This window comes from Pararge aegeria, chromosome 21, assembly GCF_905163445.1.
Source record: "Pararge aegeria chromosome 21, ilParAegt1.1, whole genome shotgun sequence".
Lineage (NCBI taxonomy): Eukaryota > Metazoa > Arthropoda > Insecta > Lepidoptera > Nymphalidae > Pararge > Pararge aegeria.
Window position 1 is genome coordinate 5,293,069 of NC_053200.1, and position 19,795 is coordinate 5,312,863.

The 19,795-nt window shown below is 36.2% G+C and overlaps 1 protein-coding gene across 1 annotated transcript in view; it reads right to left on the reverse strand.

Moving 5' to 3' along the window:
• Positions 1-2,209: 2,209 nt before the first annotated feature.
• The window catches only part of LOC120633525 (sodium channel protein 60E), a 190,440-nt gene continuing 172,854 nt past the window's right edge, over positions 2,210-19,795 (reverse strand). The window contains exons 8-28 of the mRNA XM_039903755.1: positions 18,161-18,270; positions 13,675-13,862; positions 12,915-13,056; positions 10,332-10,546; positions 10,082-10,252; positions 9,672-9,865; positions 9,096-9,327; positions 8,706-8,977; positions 8,385-8,629; positions 7,988-8,306; positions 7,603-7,918; positions 7,250-7,525; positions 6,880-7,176; positions 6,514-6,802; positions 6,230-6,423; positions 5,957-6,159; positions 5,331-5,603; positions 4,805-5,164; positions 4,149-4,377; positions 3,371-3,479; positions 2,210-2,529 (exon numbers count right to left, since the gene is read on the reverse strand). Of these exons, the coding sequence (XP_039759689.1) occupies positions 2,327-2,529; positions 3,371-3,479; positions 4,149-4,377; positions 4,805-5,164; positions 5,331-5,603; positions 5,957-6,159; positions 6,230-6,423; positions 6,514-6,802; positions 6,880-7,176; positions 7,250-7,525; positions 7,603-7,918; positions 7,988-8,306; positions 8,385-8,629; positions 8,706-8,977; positions 9,096-9,327; positions 9,672-9,865; positions 10,082-10,252; positions 10,332-10,546; positions 12,915-13,056; positions 13,675-13,862; positions 18,161-18,270 (4,837 nt within the window). The 3' untranslated portion in view covers positions 2,210-2,326. The remainder of the gene's footprint in view (positions 2,530-3,370; positions 3,480-4,148; positions 4,378-4,804; positions 5,165-5,330; positions 5,604-5,956; positions 6,160-6,229; positions 6,424-6,513; positions 6,803-6,879; positions 7,177-7,249; positions 7,526-7,602; positions 7,919-7,987; positions 8,307-8,384; positions 8,630-8,705; positions 8,978-9,095; positions 9,328-9,671; positions 9,866-10,081; positions 10,253-10,331; positions 10,547-12,914; positions 13,057-13,674; positions 13,863-18,160; positions 18,271-19,795) is intronic.

Genomic DNA, 19,795 nt, shown 5'->3' on the forward strand with positions numbered 1-19,795 from the left:
ATAAAGCTCGGACCTTGTACCTACTCTTTTACAGCCGTACGCCGACGAACTGATGAATCGTAGATTATCTAAAGCGGAGCTGGACGCGGGGCTAAAGTAGCTCGCACCGATTTTATCAACTAACTTTCTAGTCAGGTGAACTTTCGTGCGATTTGACTAAACATATGGATAGTTGCATAGTGCGCCGGGCCGCCGCCGGCTGATACTGCTCCTGGTATACTAGTTATATTTTCTTAAATTTGTTTTAGTATTAACACTTAGTCGCGCGAATTATCGCTAATTTCCCTTGGCCAGTAACTTGTATGAAATTTAACAAAGTAGCGCAAATAGTCGCACGCTTTAAAATTAAAGCAGAATACGTCCCAAACCGCGCTACTTTTTAAAATCGTATGCATACTAACTATCTTGAATATTATTATTCGTTTTACTAGTGCCTACAACTGAAAATGATAGTATTCAAAATTAAGAGCGATTTCCACCTTTGAAGTTTGAGAGGCTACACGAGCGAGCGACTTGCTCTAAATCGCGTCCCGTGTGCTATACTGCGTCGCTATACGTTTCTTTGACTGTGACACATTAAGTTTCGTCACGTTTCTACGTTACAAGTTATCGATACTCGAAAAATGATTTCACGATTGCAAGCGTTGAACTTTTGAACTATCATTATATACCTACTACGTTAGCCTATAATGAGTATTGTCTGTTGTAATTATTACTTAGATTTTGGTAAACTATAACTATTAGGTACCAATTCTGTAAACCTCAAACTATTCCTGAAGTCCTGTTAGACTAAATTTAAATTTAGCGCCTCCTTATTCACTGAATTCATGAAAAAAACTTACTTTTATTATTAAAAGTTTAGTTTTGTGTCGAACAAAATTGCAGGCAATGTTTATTTCTTTAGATTCGCACTAAAGATTTTCATTTTACTTACTTATAATTAAAGCTGCCTTGGAATATATTATATAATTCTGAGTAATAATTTGTTATGACTTTAAAAAGAAAATAATTAAAGGTAAGTAAGTGGGTGGGCATAATAAAAAAAAATAGTTAAACTCGAGTAAAGAGTACAGAGGTAGGAGTTAAGCTTGTGATAGGAGTGATTTTTTATTTCAATTTAATAATATTAAATTATAATCTGCGTATGTCTACTTTGGGATAGCACTTAATGAAACCTATTGCTTTATTCAAAGAAAATAAGCTAGGTTCTGTTTTGTTTTCATAGGCACAGTCGCCAATATTTGTAGATTGTAAATGACAAAGACCATTAGTTCAAATAACCAATAATTATCTTATATTCTAATTTTGTATCTCACATTATTTCGAGCTTTTGTCTGGATATGAATAGGGCCCAGCAAGAAATATATCACGGTAGTGGCTAATATCCAGACATCTAAATCATGTTATTTCATTCATATTTCATGCATTCAAAATTTTATATTAGACATTGCATTCATTTATTTTGTTGGCATGTATGAAAAGCTGTTGCGTAAAGTTGGATGCTAATAGGTACATAGCATCTTTGTAACACGCTTCGACATCGTTTAGTACTTTTATATCATTAAGCGACGCGCGCTGTAAGGCAAGGCGAAACTGTGGCGTCTTATTTGCGTCAAAAGCAGCGTCCAAGCGTGCGACGCGTTCGAGCAAGTTTTGTGATTGGTCGCTCGCAGGAGTCTGAACTTAAACGCCGCTACAGGTGCGGTCCTCGCTTTAATTATAGCGATCTGTGTCTGAGAGAGTACTGCGAACTCCCGCGTGCACACACACAAATTTAAAATTAAGTTACAGACGTTTCGCTTCGTGAGATAAAAGTACTATATTATTCGCTGGCTTACACATAATAACGCTATTTACAGTAACAAAGTAATATACAGTTGCGCAACTCTACTCCTCGCCTACTTAAATATCTATAATTAAAACCATCTAACGAATCGGCATTTACTAATTATATAAGCGTAAAGCTACAAACGGTTTAACCTGTCGTTTAACTTGATGTGTGATTTAACGCTATTTTATTTAACCTTTATTGCGTATGGAAGTCTTCGGTAATTTTATATAATTTATTTTGTTACTAAAAGAATTGATATTTTCGTTTTTTTTATAATTCTTTAAATATAACAATACTTATCGACATCTAAATCTAAATTGGTTTAAAATCACAATTACGACCTAACCGTTGTAATATCACTTTATACCCGTGCGTGAACACAATATTCGATCTTTAAAACTTTTGACACTCACTTTGTCTTTATGTCAGCCTGGTACTTAAGTTAACTAAATACTACGGGTTTGTCGGAGCCTCTGGAGGCTCTTCGGTCGTAGATCAGCTGGGTTGCTCGTCACTTTCACGATGAACGAGTACTCGAACGACTGTTGGGGGTGCTGCAGGTGGGGGGGCGGTATCAGGGGATGCTTCAGTGACGAGGATGCTCACGGCGCTGCTTGCGTGCGGAGAAGGCGTGCTGGCTCTAGCAGGGGGCGTTGGGCGTCTTGCCGAACTTCTCCGGGAGCTCAGACGAAGTGAGCCTGTAACATACAAATTCATGATCGTAAAATATTTGTAAAAATGGAAAGTATAACTCATAATTTTTCAATAAGAGCTAAAAAGCAACTAAATAATAGTCAACATCGAGCTAACAACAGGTTCTCAAGTACCGATCAATCTTCGCTTAAGACCGACCCTATTCTTAGATCGAGGTCAGTTTATTAAGCGTCTTAAACTATAATTCAGGAATTAAGAACGCAATATTAAAGCGAAGAAAACTTAAGATCATTAAAAGATCCATATAAACATGCGACATTTAATAATACTAAACTATGATAAAGAACATTTAGAAGAGAAAGCATAGAAATTGGAATAGATTTAGGCACACATGCAGTCGAAGAAATAGGTCTGTCAACCCTTTTTAATGATATACACTTAAAATAGGCGTTGGTAGGTAAAGCCTATTAAAGTAGCAATATTTAGGTATTCACGTTATTAGATAATTTGCGTATAAGCATCCACATACCATGGTGGAAAATAAATTGCAAAAGCTAGAACCACATTATCATGATTGCGAATGACCAAAACATATTTAATTTAGCTTGGACACAAAAAAGAATTGACAGAAAATAAGCAGAATTAAAATGACCCATGAATTAAAAACTAGTCACCTATTTGATGTCCGTGGTTCGCCATGTAGATATTGTCCAAATTGCTTTCCAATAATGATTTAAGACATCAGAAGTTTCATGAAAGATGAGTTTTGTAAAAGAAGTTTCATGAAAGATGCGATAGAGATGTTTGCAAAAGTTTCATGGATGACTTTCGAGTCTAACTGCCTAAGAGAAGAAAGACACAAAAAGCATAACATTACATATGAACCTGCTCGTTTCGGGCCGACGTCTTCGTCTACTGCGTCTTGATGCCTCAAGAACAGTGGCAAACCGTACGCTGATCTTCTCCGTGCTGGAGCTGGCTCTGATCCACTCGGCTATATAAAATGTAATATGATTAATACCTTCTTATTGTGAGGTTTACAACCAGGACTGCAGTGAATAATTCTCATGACGATTCCGAGCTCGAGTAGCATAATAGTTTTTAATAATATCCGAGTGGTTCTGTGGGTTCGATTACCACAAAAGGAAAAATGTTTTATTATGAACATGAGTGTTTTCAGTACCTGAGTGATAATCTGTGTATTATAAGTATTTATATGCACCTACTATTCATAAAAATATTCATCAGTCATCTTAGTAGCAATAACACAAGCTACGCCTACTCTGGGGCTAGATGGCGTTGATTGTAATGATGCAGTAGTAGTAGAATTTATTAAGAAGAAAGTGATAGTCTTCAAATTAATAATGCTATAAACCTACGTTATAACCTTACACAACCTTAACATAATATACGTTTCGTGGCCAAACTTGTGCATATACAAGGAATAACAGAATAACGAAATAATATTGAAGGATGCAAGTATGTTACATTGTATGGCAAAACAAGTGGTTTACAAAAAAAAACTAATAGGTTTTCGGTTTCACTGATAAGTCTCAGAGACAGTACATAATGTAGTACCTCTAAAGACTGTGAAGCATTATTTCGGTTTTCATTTACACGTTGCATATTTTTTCATTCTACGTTCTGATCCATGTCGTATTACCTGATCATTTGGAGCAGTTCCTGGTAATAACAAGAGTGGCAAATTTAGCCAAGCTCCTCCTATATCACTCAAGTCGGAACCTTCAGACGCCCTTGAAGACTTTCTGCTGGACGCGTGTGATCCTCTTCGCACATGAAGCAACGCGCTTAATTTACCTCCCCACCCGTGACCTGGTGACCACTTAGTGCTTTCTTCCTCTTCTTCTTGCGATGGACTACGGTTTTTTCTCCTATTCAAAGGTAAGACATAATCTATTTTAATAAAATTTAACACTTAACTTATTTTCTTTATCTCTTTTTGCGTGAAATGACAAATAATGAATGCACTTATTTTATACGCACTTAAATTTTCAAACAAAACAGTAGAAAAGCTTTTTGTGACATCTTGACATCTTTTTGTGTCGTTGGAAGTAAAGTCAAAGTCAAAAGTCAAAAATATCTTTATTCAAGTAGGCACTTATGATGAGAGAGTTAAATTAAAAATGTGTGGTATGATGGCGATAACCATATTTTTAACTTAAAACTAAAGCTACGAGGTTACCCAACGCGCACTGGTCTAAGAAGATGTCCACAACAAACTTAGATGTCTACAATAAACTTGTCTAAAACAAACTTCAAACTTTATAATTTTACTAAGAAGATTAAAGATTATCTTACTTGATATATTCTCTGAATGACCGTTGTATGGTTCGCGCTGCTTTATCTTCTCTCTTCCATATCCTCGTTGAAGAAACTATCTCTAATTCTTTTCTCGTAGGAAACTGTTTCTTGAATTTAATATCCATTTGTTCTTGGAGTTGCCTGAAAGTGTCTGTTTCCTCCACGTGACCTAGTACATGCTTAACAAGTGCATGTAAGATGTCCAAACAATGGATTTTATTGCCTCTAGCAATAGGCAAGTTAAAGCTGACGAGTGCTACAGTATTTGGCTTCGATATGCCTAGTGGGGGATCTAAAGAAGCTATAAAATCTGATAGTTGAGCAAAACTTATGAATTGAGTAGCATGTGGATCGTACCTAAAAAAACGACAGTTTTATTAGTTAAAACAAGTTAAATATATAGCAATAAAAAACAGTAAATTAACTGTTACAACAGGTAAAAAGACAAAAGTTTACCAAGCGGATAATTATAATACTGTCCTAATATAACATTAAAATGAACTTGTAATAAAATATAACTTACTTCGACCAACGTATGTAGAACATTTCCAAATCATCTTCCACAATACCAATTTCTTCCTCTTGATGAGCCTGATTGAAATTCTCGAGAATGATTGCAATGTACATGTTGATAACTATCATATAACTAATTATTATGAATGAAGTAAAATATGTTATTGCTAGTAATGGACTCCCACAATTTCCATTAGAGTGGCCATGATCGCCCAACTCGCATTTTGGGGGCTGAATCATTAAAGACTCTAGGACATCGTTCCAACCCGCTGACGTCATAAGGCTGAAAAAACAAGAATTTCCGATACATAAACCAACAACTCAAAGAAGAAAAAAAAACATCTGTTTTTGTCTGCCATTTCCGCTAAATTTTAATTTGATTTAGACTGTGACAATCAATGGGTCTGAATATCTACAACAGCAAACCATCTACATTATCTTCTAACTTTTTTTTATCATTCTCGGGTAAAAACAATATATTTTTGATTGGTATAATTGAAACAGCAATAAAATTGTTTATAAAAGTAACAGCTAAAAAGCAAATAACTTTGAGCAAAGCAAAAAACGCAGGAATTTTGAGATTTATTTACTTATGGATATGCGATACGAGAATGACATTATTAAAAAAGAACTTACCGAAAAAGTAGTTGCATACTCCTACCGAAAGTTTGAAAATTGACAATGTCATCTAGGGCGCCCTGCTCCTTAACGTGACCAAATACGGACATACCGATGATCGCATAGATAAAGGTAATCAGGGCTAGCAAGGCACCGATGTTGAACAGAGCTGGTAGGGACACCACCAACGCAAACAACAGTTTTCTTATGCCTTTAGCGGCCTAAAAAATTTAAAACATTAAGGATCCATACCTGTGGTTGTAACTAATAAAAAAAGGTTAAGTAACTCACTTTAATCAGTCTTAAAATTCTCCCTATGCGAAAAACTCTGACCACTCTTAGAAGTGTAGGGGATATTGGTAAGTCTATCATAATATCCTCCATTAGGATGCCTAAGATCGAAGCTAAAACTAGCAAAAAATCAAAAACGTTCCAAGGAACTGTGAAATAATGATAACGTAGACCGACTATCTTAACTATAGCCTCTGAAAATAAAATACAAAACACATATATTATAAACATAGCAGGATTTTACAAAATTAATTTTATCAAATATTGAAATACATTTTCCTTACCTAAGCCAAAAACTGTTGTAAAAAACGCGTTACTAACTTCTAATACGAAGAAAACCGAATGAGGTTGGTCGTAATGCTCTATACCCATAGTAAGCATATTTAGAAATATTAGAACAAATATAGCTATTTCGAATCTTCGAGAATTTGATAAGTCATAGAACATCGCTAGAAATTGATTTCTTGGCCTTTTTATTACTTTCTGGGGCTTTTTTCTACCTAGTTTCTTCATAGCAGTGTAATAATGTTTTTGGCTTTCCGTTAGAAACATTTCGAGTACACCACCTTCATACTGCAATAGACAACAATATTAAATAGAGTTTTTTTTTAAATATTCTTTAAAGCTTTTATAAACATGTGTGAACTTACCTTTTTCTTGAGCATATTAAAATTATCTATAATTACTCCTATAAATAGATTTAATGTGAAGAACGATCCGCATACTATAAAAATAACGAAATATATGTATGCGTAAAGATTGGCCTCTCTCGCCGGCTGTAAATCTACTCCTCGCGCATCCACAGCATCAGCCATTACTTCCATCCATCCCTCAAATGTAGCTACTTGAAATAAAGCTAAATAGGCTACGCCGACGTGGTCAAAGGATATTTTAGAGTTTATCCATGTAAAATTATTGTAGTAGCACTCCCATTTATCATTAACTACCTGAAAAAAAGATAATCTTTAGTCAAGAATAAAGGTTTCTTTAAGAATGTATTAAGGTCTAAATTAATCTTACCTCTAATGGTAATATGTCACCTTCTGCATCCACACACTTGAAAAACTTTCCCCCAAAAAACTGCACTCCCATAATGGAAAATATCAACCAAAAAACTAAACATACTAATAGTACGTTGAATATACTAGGTATTGCATACATCAATGCATTTACAACTATACGCATTCCTTGCCACCGGGAAATAGCTCTTAGTGGCCTTAGTGCCCGCAATGTCCGTAGCGACCTTAATACCTTCAAATTTTCATTTTCTTCTATTAACAAACTAAACACTGACACCTGAAACAATTTGAATTATAATATGCCACACTAATTATAAGAAGAATCTTGTAATCATAGTAATAAATTGTACTTACGAAAACTATAGTAAAATCTAGCAAAGTCCAAAAACTCGTAAAATATCTATAGAAACCCAGCGCTATCCATTTGAAAAACATTTCTATAACAAAGATCATGCAAAAACTTAGATTTGTCCAGTAAAGTATTTTCTTGAGTGGTTTATTTTTTTCTAGATGTATATCTTCAAAACATAAAGTGATGCTTGAAGCGAAGATTAGAACTAACACGAACCACTCAAATGCTGGCGTATCAACATAACGAAGAATATATGTACGAATTAACATCCATCTTTGACCTAACTTTGTCTGAATGCAAGCGTCCCAACAAGTACATCTGAAAACAAAAACTTGTGTAAAAGAAAATTTAATTTGATGTTAAAATCTAAAGATTTAGTATACGTACTGTTTATAACATTGTTTAGGAAAACAATTTTCAGGGTCTTTCGGCTCCTTACTTTTTCCAAAACCTGGAAATTTTCCCGTCGGGTCCATGTATTGGCCTTTGGAGTTCTTTCTTCCACCTACGGTTATTTCATCTACATATGAGACCAAAGTTTGCCAGGGATGTTTCATATCTTCCTCATCAGGTCGCTTTACTGCTTCTCTACTAAGATTTTTAGCCAGATCTACCCCTCCTATGCTTACACCTAATACTTGGCGCTTAAATTTTTCTGGTGTTGTTTTACAAGATATTTGTGCCATCTCGTACTGTTCAAATTCATCTAAAAAATAAAATATTCAAAATGTATGCAAATATAAATTGACATAATATATTTAAGATAATATCTACTTATATATACCTCGCGAGTCTGAAGGTTGTGTATGGTATCCAGATGACATTTGGTTTAATAGTTTTTGAACTGCGATTTGGTCAGTTGAAGTGGATTCATCAAGGTTTTCTTTAGAATCTTCTCGTATGCTAGTGATCTTATGTTCTGCTGCTAAATCTCGTACATCTTTTAGAGTTTCCTGACTGCCATGGTTGAAGTTATTCCCTGCTTGGTAGAGGTGCGGATAGCCAAAGTCGGAACCTACAGATATAGGCCTAAAAATTTTAAGTTTGGAAAGATCATTGCCATTAAGAGATGTCATCATGTAAATGGGTTTTGATTTGTTTATACCTGTTTAACGCTTCTTGATAACTATGACTATAAATATTGTCATGAGGAAATAAAATCGTTTCTTGAACTGAAGTAGAGTACCTCTGTTCTGGTGGAATTGGCGTTGTGTTCTCCTTCATAGCCCGATGTTGCATCATGAATTCATTAACTAACTCTTCTAATTTAGATTTTTTTTCAGTCTCTTTACTTTTAGATATAAGGAAACCTTTTTTTCTTACTATTGAACGTATTCTATCAAAACTTTTAGCTAATTTTGAATCTTCACCTACTTCCTGAAAATAAGTTTAATTAATTGCTTTTAATTCTGAGTAATATAATTTTAAGTGAACGATACTAAAATATTCGCACTTCAAAACATTTGATTTTTTATAATAGAAGATAAGAAATTACCTCTTTTTTATTCTTTAACTCCTCACTGTTAAAGCTATTAAGCAACAAGGCAAGAAAGAGGTTGAGCACCATGAAGTTTCCCATTACGAGCGCAGGAAGGAAAATGAAGAAGCAACTTTCCGCGCCAGTTTCTTGCTCTGCACGCATGCAATCCCAAAGTGGCTCTATCCATTCTCCACAAAGTATGCGAAATATCATCATGAACGAGTGGAAAAAGTCGTTGAAGTTCCACCTTAGTTGAAAAAAATGGGTTTAAAAAATATTATACTTATGAAATTACTTGCGTTGCTTATGAGTATACAAGATATTGTTATATGAGGATGTCAATCTAGGAACGTACTTCTTTGAAAATAAAGTTTAAAGCTTATTTTAATTTAAAATAAAGCTTATTTTGTAATTTAAGGTTAAATTAAGCTTAATTTTCATATTATATTCAGCAAAATAACGACAGCTTCTATCCAATATCTAGGAATGTCCTGACAGTAATGATAGATTATGTAGCTTGTAACGTATATTTTAAAGACAAAAAATAGTCTTTAAACTTAATAATAAACAGTAGCTATGGAATATAAATACCTGGGCACGGGATCCGGATCAAACTTTTCATGAGTGTATGATTTCGAAAACAACTGCATACCGATAACAGCAAATATGTATATAACTATAACTAGCACGAACGTCAAGTTACCAAGAGCACCTATTGTAGATATTATAATACTTAATAACACTTTCATTGTAGTCCATGATTGGGCTAATTTTAATACTCGTAACTGAAAAAGATACATTTTTATTTGATTGCACAATTAGACACAAAGAAACAATTATTTTGAAGCAGAAAGATTTATAGATAAGTACATATATTTTGTATTATAAAGAGAAAATTCTGGGAACGGTATAATTTTGTAAGTAACGATTCGGCAGTGATAAACACAAACCAATTAAAAACCTTTTTTAACACAAATTCAATGATAAAACAAAAGACTTACCAATCTCAGGCCTCTTAACACTGACAGACCATCTACAAGCTCAAATATAAGATCCAGGAGACTAGCTGAAACGATAATCAAGTCGAATATGTTCCACCCACAAGCGAAATAATCTTTACTCATTGCCATAACTTTCATAATACATTCTAACGTAAATATTGACGTGAAAACCTGCAATGCAAAATAGTTTTATAATAACCGGCTAATGTTTAACATAGTTATAACTGGGATAGCTTAATTAATGGATTACCTTATTTCCTATGTCTAAAGCTTGTCTAACATTTTCACTCATACCATGATGCTCAAGAGCCAAGAATAGTGTATTGAGAACTATGCATGTAGTTATAAACAGTTCAAATAGCGGATCCTTTACAATTCCATACAATCCGTTTTGGAACTGCAGCCATCCTTCATAGTCTATGCAACAAGTGACGCAGCACTCACAGTTTCTGTCCACAAGTTCATCTGTGATCAATGTAAAAAAGTCAATAAAGCATAAAACGGGGAAAAAATTGTATATATAAAGCGACAACACACACGCGCACATATTTAACGAAATCAAGAAAAAATTAAAAACTGAAGAAATAATAGCAGAAGGGCAGAAGCACAGAGAAGCGTTTCAACATAATAAGAATATTGATGCGAAGCTTGCCATTGCGGAATCGTATTTCAATGTAAAATATTTTTCAATACATTTCTCGTAAGGTTGTAATTCTTTCACGGTTAACTACAGTCGGTAAAATGTGACGCAGTTACTGCGTCGATTTAGTCTATAATGGATGTATAATGGACCAACAAGACCACCTTCAAAACACAGCTATTTGGAGGCTGCTCGGAGGACAAAAAATCTTTAAGAATCATTATCATATAAATTATTGTATTACGTGTATGAATAATGGTGTTTTTGTGCACTATATTTCTATTCAGTGCCCATATAAACTAATTAATACACAAATTTATAAGTTTTATTTACAAATGTATTGAAAAAGTCGTATTATACACGTGTGCGTTGATTAAATTTCTGAGTGCTATTTAAATCCATCGCCTGCGGCTCTGGTATTGAAATTCGCGCCTCGACATTATTAATCAACATTGCAAACTTGTAGGTACCGTAATGTACTATTAATGATAAATTGCAACATGCATTAAAAGCGGAAATTTGGGGCAGAAGAGAAAATCGCAGGAAATGCACGATATCAAATTTTGAATCACCAATGCGTTTTCCGTTTCAAGTAGCAAAATTTCAAATTCACAATTTTCAAAATCCCATTTGAATCGCATAAAAGTTCAATCATTAGGAATTGTAAAAACTTAAATATTGTTTCGGAGCATGTAAATGATGATCCTGAAACAGACTTGAATGCGATTCTTAAGACGATACAATCGACATCAAATCAACCAATCGCGTCGAATCACCCTGCAGTCTTCCCAAAAGGAACAGGGGTGGACTGGGGGGCAGAAGCGTTGGCGTCTGTGTTTTACTAACCTGTGAAGTAAGTGCAATTTTGCTCGTAATTGCCCATATGAGATTTGTGCGTGGCTGCCAATAAACTGAGCTCATTAATTTTCGTCGTCTCCGCTTGGGGGAGGTCGGGCGCGCGCTTGTATGGCCAGTCCGCCCCTGACGATATTAATGAGGGTAGAAGCGAAATTGCAACAGTGTTTTATAAAGTGTCCAATGAGGTGTAGCCCCATCAAGACGTGAAGCTAATGGTGAATATTACCAGCCACTAGGCAATCATTAATCGTTTCTATAGCGCCAATAAATCTAGCTAGAAATTTGTGGGCATAGTTATGCCTTTCAAATTATCGTAAATGTTAAACTGGGTTTATTTTTATAGTGAAATAGCGAATATTTCATAAAACCTTAATCTAAAACTGAATACATTAATTTATTAATATCTTAGGAGTATTATTAATTAAATGTTGCCATGAAATATTCGTTTTTGTGTCTAATTTTGTATTATATAAATGTCTATTAAACAGTAAAAATGGCTGTAAGTATAGTGAAATAACATTGCGTTGACTATTTTTTAGCAAATAAATACTACGTTTGATATTAAAAACTTTAGTAGCTTTGCATACTCATGTTTAAAATTAACTTAATCGAATTATATTCGTTTGAAGAATATAATTTTAAGCCAAGCTACCAAAGATTCCGTTTGATCGTGGAATTTGGTGCAATTTACAATTTAGTCCACTTCCAAACGGTTAATCATTTTTAGTAAATAGGAAGACTAAAAAAAAAAATCTTACACAGTGCTTCTGATATCCAAAGAAACTATCATCTGATTGCAGATGCAAATTGAAATAGAGTGACTAATTAGATTTTGATCAAATGAGTACGAAAATATAAATAGATAGTATTAAAACTACGTAGGTAACTTGATTGTTATTGAAGTATTAAAATCTAAAGGTATAAAGGAGCTATAAAGGAGAAGTCCATTTGCAAAAATGCAAGCGTTTTAAGTCTGTTAGATTTTAGATAGTTGATCATGTGTTAATTGTATAAGTATTAAAAAAAAAAGTAAGTACCATGCAGTCGGTTAGGCACAAATCATTGTGTTACATTCAATTTGAAGTCTATACTACTTATGAAGAGAGCAAGGTAACATAAAATTTTGGTTCTCATAAGGATACTCAAAGCATACATTCTGATATTGGCTGCAACTTGTTGTTACTTGACTTGTGCTTTCCAGTGTTGAAGCAGTGCCAATCAAGTGGTATTATAATGCTACCAAATTTAAAACAGATTTCTTTTTTTTATTATAACTCTTTGATAGCATTATATCATAGATCTAAAGCTGTGCAAATATTATAATTTTAGTTTTACCTAGAACCACTATCTGATTAAGGTAGTCGGGGTTAAGCGGATATTTTTCTTCAATGCTGCCTTTTTCGCCTTTTTTTGTTTGGTCCGATTGTATTTCTGTTTTGGAACCATTCTTAAGCTTCGTTTCTGGTTTTTTAGTTTCCTGTAAAAAGTTACATACATTTTTAGGAATATCGAAAAAATAGCGATGCTTCTTTATAACTTGGTTATATTTTAATTTTTCAGCGCTCTGTTTTAGTGCATTAGTGATATTCTAATAGTTCTAGAACATCTTTGGCCTTGCACGTTAATCTGGAATTACACAGTTCATTTGTACCTACTCAGCTTTATTAGATACCAGATTTGATTATTACTATAATTCTCGGCATGTCTTTCAAAGAAGGATTTAGTTATATGTAAAATTATTATTTTCAGCATTATTATTTTGATATCATGAATATTAACACAGGTAGCTTTATTATATTCTTGATTTTATTGTAATTGTTTCATATTAAATCAATGATTATAACTATCATTCATTACTTGTCGTTTTAGGACGGATAAACACTGCAAAATATTTGTATCCGCCATCGATATTAATACAGGGTGTATTTATTATTCTTCCGCAAAATACAGTCTTTCTTAAATTCAAAGTTATAGTAAAATATTTCTTTATTCAAATATATACGGGACTTTTGATGCTTAAATGCAAATTTAAATGGTAGCGAAATGATCGGAGATTACAGGTTTTAAGAACCTATCAATGGAACGGAATACACACTTGTTTAATAGGTAGTGAAGTAGGTGGATGCGGAAGTAGGTGCCTTCGGTGTGGATGCGGCGCTTGGTCGTCGGAGGTGTGCTCGCCATCATCATGGTCATCCACGACACCGGAGTCGTCTAGTGAGGACTCCCGGTTATTGCTGTGATCACTGAGCTGTCGACCGGCGACGCTTAGTGCACCACGGCCTGGAATATTCAAAACAGTGTAAATTATATACCCATATTGTTAAATAAGCGTTATATTGTTAAATACATTGTTAATAGTTGTTGCGTTGTAGGTCACTTTTGGGGGGCCGAGTTCGGATCCCTCACGCCTACTAGTAATCCAAAAATTCGAAATTCAACTTTCTTTTATTTCAAGTAGGCCCAGTTTATAAGCACTTTTGAAACGTTAAGTCAGTCTGTTTGTAGTGACTCTACACTATACTATACCTAACTGCTATAATGGTGTAATAATTCGGTTAATTGCCCTCGGTTTTATCCAACTACCCTCCTATTACTTATCATGATGCAACGCAAGCGCAACAGTTAATATTGGACCGCTTCGCTATCAGACGTATGAAGATTGTGTCTGGCTGCGTATAACCGAACCCTGGATATGTGGTGACGTTGTGTTGCTGTGCTAGACGCGTAAGTATAGGTCGCTGACCTGCTAGCACAGTGCTAGACTGCGCAACAGGCGCAAATCTCGCTATATTTGCTGTCAAACTTGCTTGTAACTTTTGAATACAATAAAGAAACATACAGCAGACGCGTCCGCTTACCGGCGGATTAATAGGCAGATCTCTAAATCACAGGCTCGTGATATGCGGCACTTCAATACAGAGCGTATTAAAAATGCCATCGAGCAAAACAGAGGCTCTAAAGTGTTCGCTAGAGATCTGTCTATCGGTCAGAGCCAGTTGATGCGACTGAAGACCAATAATGGTAGTCTTGTCTCTTCCAAACCTGAGATCTTGGGTGAGGTTGAGAACTTTTATGGACAGTTGTACACCACAGTACAGACGCCTGTTGAAGATTTGGCTAAGGATCCTAGAGCCAAATTAACTCGACACTATACCGAAGATATCCCAGACGTCAGCCTATACGAGATTAGTGTGGCTCTCAAGCAGCTTAAAAATGGCAAAGCGCCGGGTGATGACGGAATAACGGCAGAACTCCTGAAGGCAGGTGGAAAACCGATACTGAAAGTCCTTCAGCGATTGTTTGATTCCGTTATTCACCAAGGCACAACGCCAGAGGCATGGCACAGGAGTGTGGTGGTTCTGTTCTTCAAAAAAGGTGATAATACCTTGTTGAAGAATTACAGACCCATCTCGCTGCTGAGTCATGTCTACAAGCTGTTTTCGAGAGTCATTACGAATCGTCTCGCTCGTAGGTTTGATGACTTCCAGCCTCCCGAACAAGCCGGTTTCCGTAAGGGCTTTAGTACCATAGACCACATTCATACGCTGCGGCAGGTTATACAGAAGACTGAAGAGTATAACCGGCCACTTTGCTTAGCGTTTGTGGACTATGAAAAAGCCTTTGATTCGGTGGAAACTTGGGCTGTGTTTAGGTCACTGCAGAGATGCCGAATTGACTACCGGTATATCCAAGTGTTGCAGTGTTTGTACAAAAACGCCACTATGTCAGTTCGTATACAGGATCAGACTACGAGACCAATCCAATTGCAGCGAGGCGTGCGACAGGGAGATGTTATCTCCCCGAAACTATTTACCGCTGCGTTGGAGGACGTCTTTAAGCTTCTGGAATGGAACGGACTTGGCATCAACATTAACGGCGAGTACATCACTCAACTTCGGTTTGCCGACGATGTAGTCATAATGGCAGAGACTCTGGGAGACCTAAATACGATGCTCAATGGCCTCAGCAGAGCTTCTCAACAGGTTGGCCTACGAATGAACATGAGCAAGACGAAGATTATGTCTAATGCTCATGTTCCGCTTCAACCAGTAATCGTTGAGAACACTGCACTCGAAATTGTTGACGAATACGTATACCTAGGACACACGATCCAGTTAGGTAGGTCCAATTTCGAGAAGGAGGTGAACCGCCGAATCCAACTCGGATGGGCAGCGTTCGGGAAACTTCGTGCCATCTTTTCGTCAAAAATCCCTCAGTGCCTGAAGACGAAAGTCTTCGAACAGTGCGTGTTGCCAGTGATGACCTATGGCTCTGAAACATGGTCGTTTGGGGCCTGTGGGCCTCATAAGAAGGCTTAGAGTCACTCAGCGGGCGATGGAGAGAGCTATGCTCGGAGTATCTCTACGCGATCGAATCAGAAATGTGGAGATTCGTAGAAGAACCAAAGTTACCGACATAGCTCAACGAGTCGCGAAGCTTAAGTGGCAATGGGCCGGGCACATAGTTCGGAGAAAGGATGGACGTTGGGGTCCCAAGCAGTGGCGTGCATCTCATAGATGCAAATAAGCAGTGCATACCCTGACCTCAGGGCCTCTCAGACCATAAGGACGACTTCAAATTTAAAGATTGAAAAAAAATTAAACAATTTATAGAAAACTATAAAAGCGCCATCTAGTTAAAACCGGCCGGCCGGCCGCACTTCTATGTAAACCAATGGACAAGTCCCGTGTCATGGTTTAGAACTAAAATAGACAAACTGCATAATATTTCGACTATATTTTAATTTTGAGTTGTAAACAGTATCCCTAAATAAAAAGTAACGCTTTAAATATAATTTAAATCTCATAAAATTAGCTGGGGTTTTCACGATTAAGTATCCATTGCCGGGCAAATCGTTTATTCGTCGCTCGAATTAATGCGCCACGCCGCCGCGGTCTCCATAGAAGCACGGCGATTGAATGCATCTGTCGTTACTTGTGTGCACCAGCACACATGGAAGTTCTGGTGTGTAGTGATATAATCGCGTGCGTGCTTACACAATATTTGGCTCTTTCTATGTGTGCGAGTTTTCCAGGTTTCCAGTATAGGGGTTTCGCTTGTGTGCAAATCTTAAAAGCACTGCTTACGGAAATTTGAAATCCAAATGTATGCTTTGTTTTTTTATAAGCACAAGTAATTTGCTTTGTTTGTTATTGTTTTAAACGGCAATAATTCTTTTTTGTAGTTAAAAAATTTATCAATGAATTTTATTACATTCAAGGTCTTTAAAAATTTATAAGTACCTAATTTGTTCAAAAAGTATATTAAAATAACCAAATTAAAAGTTGCCGAATTATGTTAAATAAATTATTAACGTATACCAGGTGCCATTGGTAACTGATGAAGTAATATTCTTCAAATGACAACTTTTAATAGCATTTGTGTACTAAGAAAATATTACGGACATATTTTGACTATGATATTCTCATTATCGCTGGCGATCGCTCAGCGCCATTATTGTTTACCTTTTACCTTCTGTCATAACAACTTATATTCACCGAATTAGAATTAATTACTGTTTTTTTCGTTTGCTGTACGGTTGTTTGTAAATAGTTACAATTATTATTGTTAACATTAACCTTTGTGACAGTGTACTGTTTGTAAATGATTGTGAGGAATATTCTTAGTGTAAGAAAGTTCTTATATTCGGCGTGTGATCTGATGGTTCAGTGTGCTTGGAAAATGTAGGTAAGTTTAGAGCTAATTCTTAACTAACGTTTAATTGAGATTATTCGTAAAGGAAGGAATGCACCTACAAGGAGCGGCACGTAAAAAGAGCTCTGACTGACTTACAGAAACAGGCAAATAGCAGTGATCAATGTTTTGTTTCATTATTTATTTATAATAATACCTATGTTTGTTTATTGTTTACACTAAAAAACATTATTTAATGTAATTGCCGCAATGGCAGACAATTTTAAAAACTCGCTAGTCGGTCGTCTCAGAGCTTACTATACCTACTGGAAATAGGAGATGATGAGAAGATCTACATGGGTATCACAAACAATGTAAAGTTAGGTACCTACTCACAAATAAAATTTTACAGTAACATCAAAATAGCATGTTCAGTACCTATTTTTTTTTATGCATACCCTGACCGAAAACCCTATGCACGCCACTGGTCCCAAGGTGCTGGAATGGCAGCCCCGTACTGGTAAGCGCAGCGTTGGTCGACCCCCAACGAGGTGGACAGACGACATTAAGCGCGTCGCAGGTAGCCGTTGGATCCAAGCGGCTCAGAATCGTGGAACTTGGAACTCCCTACAAAAGACCTATGTCCAGCAGTGGACGTCTATCGGTTGATGTGATGATGATGAAAGAAACATAAGTGATGTTTGACAGCAAAGATCGTGTCGTAAGACTATCGTGGGTATACGTAATCACCCTGCCGGTCTCCTTGCGCCCCTTTATCTAACGCGCAAACGTCTAAATGCTGAGCAGGTGGACAGTAACGGCAGTTCCGTCCGTCTACTAATCTGCGCATCGTGCAGATCCGTAGTTGAAAATGTTAGCCACTAGATCAGTGAGGCAGTTGCTGTTTTATAGTGGTTTATTGGAAAAATAAAAAGTTTTTGTACCTAAGGCGTTATCTGGGTGCAACGTATGAGGGGGCGGGGGTGGAGGCGCAAGCGCAGGTAGCGGCGGCGGTGATCCACTCGGGGTCACTGACCGCGATCTCGACCTGGACCTGGACCTGTAATAAATTTTATTCAAACGTTCACTGGTATGATAAAAGTTAATAGTTAATCTTCTTCTTGCATGTCTCCTTCAAACTTGAAGACACATGTTTTTGTTTTGACAAATTCTTTACGACAGCTAGTTTCTCTGACGCCGTTTGTTTTCGTTGGTGAAACCGCTACCTGGTGGTTTCACCAACGAAATTGGTTAATCAACTTGATTTTAGAGTTATGTTTAGTTATGGCATAGAGTTTGAAAGGTCGGAGAGTAACGAAGGCTACTTTTTTATAAGAACCGGTTTCAACGGAATTTGTAATAAACCGTGATTAACGCGGACGAAGCACACGCGAAAAAGTCTGAATTACAGTACCTAGGTATTAGTATTTTGGCTTGGTGAAAAAGCTTTATATGTTGCTTTGCCATGTGGGACTTAAAAGACTCTAAAGGGGGTATATCCAAAGTTAAAACCACCACGGTATGTTCCTCTTGTTAGATTTTTTAGACGGGGAACTGGCTGTGGAACCCTAAATATTTCCGCCATTGCCCCAACAATAACAAATTTGGTTACTTAGGTACTTGATAAACAAAACACGGCCACCGCTTGCTACGCTAGTAAACACTATTATCATGCAAATTTCCTTCGCGTTGACTCCCAGTTGGATGAATTAGGTCAGTCGGGCGGTTGGTTCAAATTCATAACTGTCATATAAGACAGGAGCGGGGCCCTCAAGTTTTATAAAAAAACAAATAGTGCAAAGACAAAGTTTAAACTTTCTACATCCAAACAGACCTTTTATACTCCATTTAATTACGTACGTTTGTAATAATTTTACACCACCTGTCCGCTCTCTCTCATCTTGTCCTAATCCAAAGGTTGTCTGGCAGAGATCGCTACTTAGCGATAAGGCCGCCTTTTGTATTCTACTTCTGTCTTTGTATTTCTTTTGTTTTTTTATTTTCCTAACTTCATTGTGGTTTACAAATAAAGAGTTAAATAAATAAATAAAATAATTATTACTTTTTTTTTTATTACACTGCAAGTTAGCCCTTAACTGCAATCTCAACTGGTGGTGAGCAAGTGAGAGTACAGTTAAGGGCTTGTAATGGAATAAAAAAATACCTAAATAGCTAAGCAACATTGGTTTCTTTATAAAATTCAAAGGGTGGTGATAAAAAAATCTGCCAAATAAAAGAAAAATTGACGGACCAAGTAATTGAACCCCCTGATGGTGGGATTTAAACCATCACAAACCGCAACGCTTCACAGGACATCTTCGCAGGATTCTAGGAAGACGTCCTAGAAAGTCCTAGAAGTCCTGCTGTCTTGTGTCTATTAACCTGAGAAGTAGGTGGTAACCCTCATGTGCCTGTACTTCGAACTCTACAACTCTAATCAAGCTCTTTCATATCCATGTCAACATTTTACAGTTGTGGTTTCGATTCCCACAACTGGGAAATGTTCGTGTGATGAGCATGAATGTTTTTCAGTGTCTGGGAGTTTATATGCATATTCTGAGTATTTATGTATATTATTC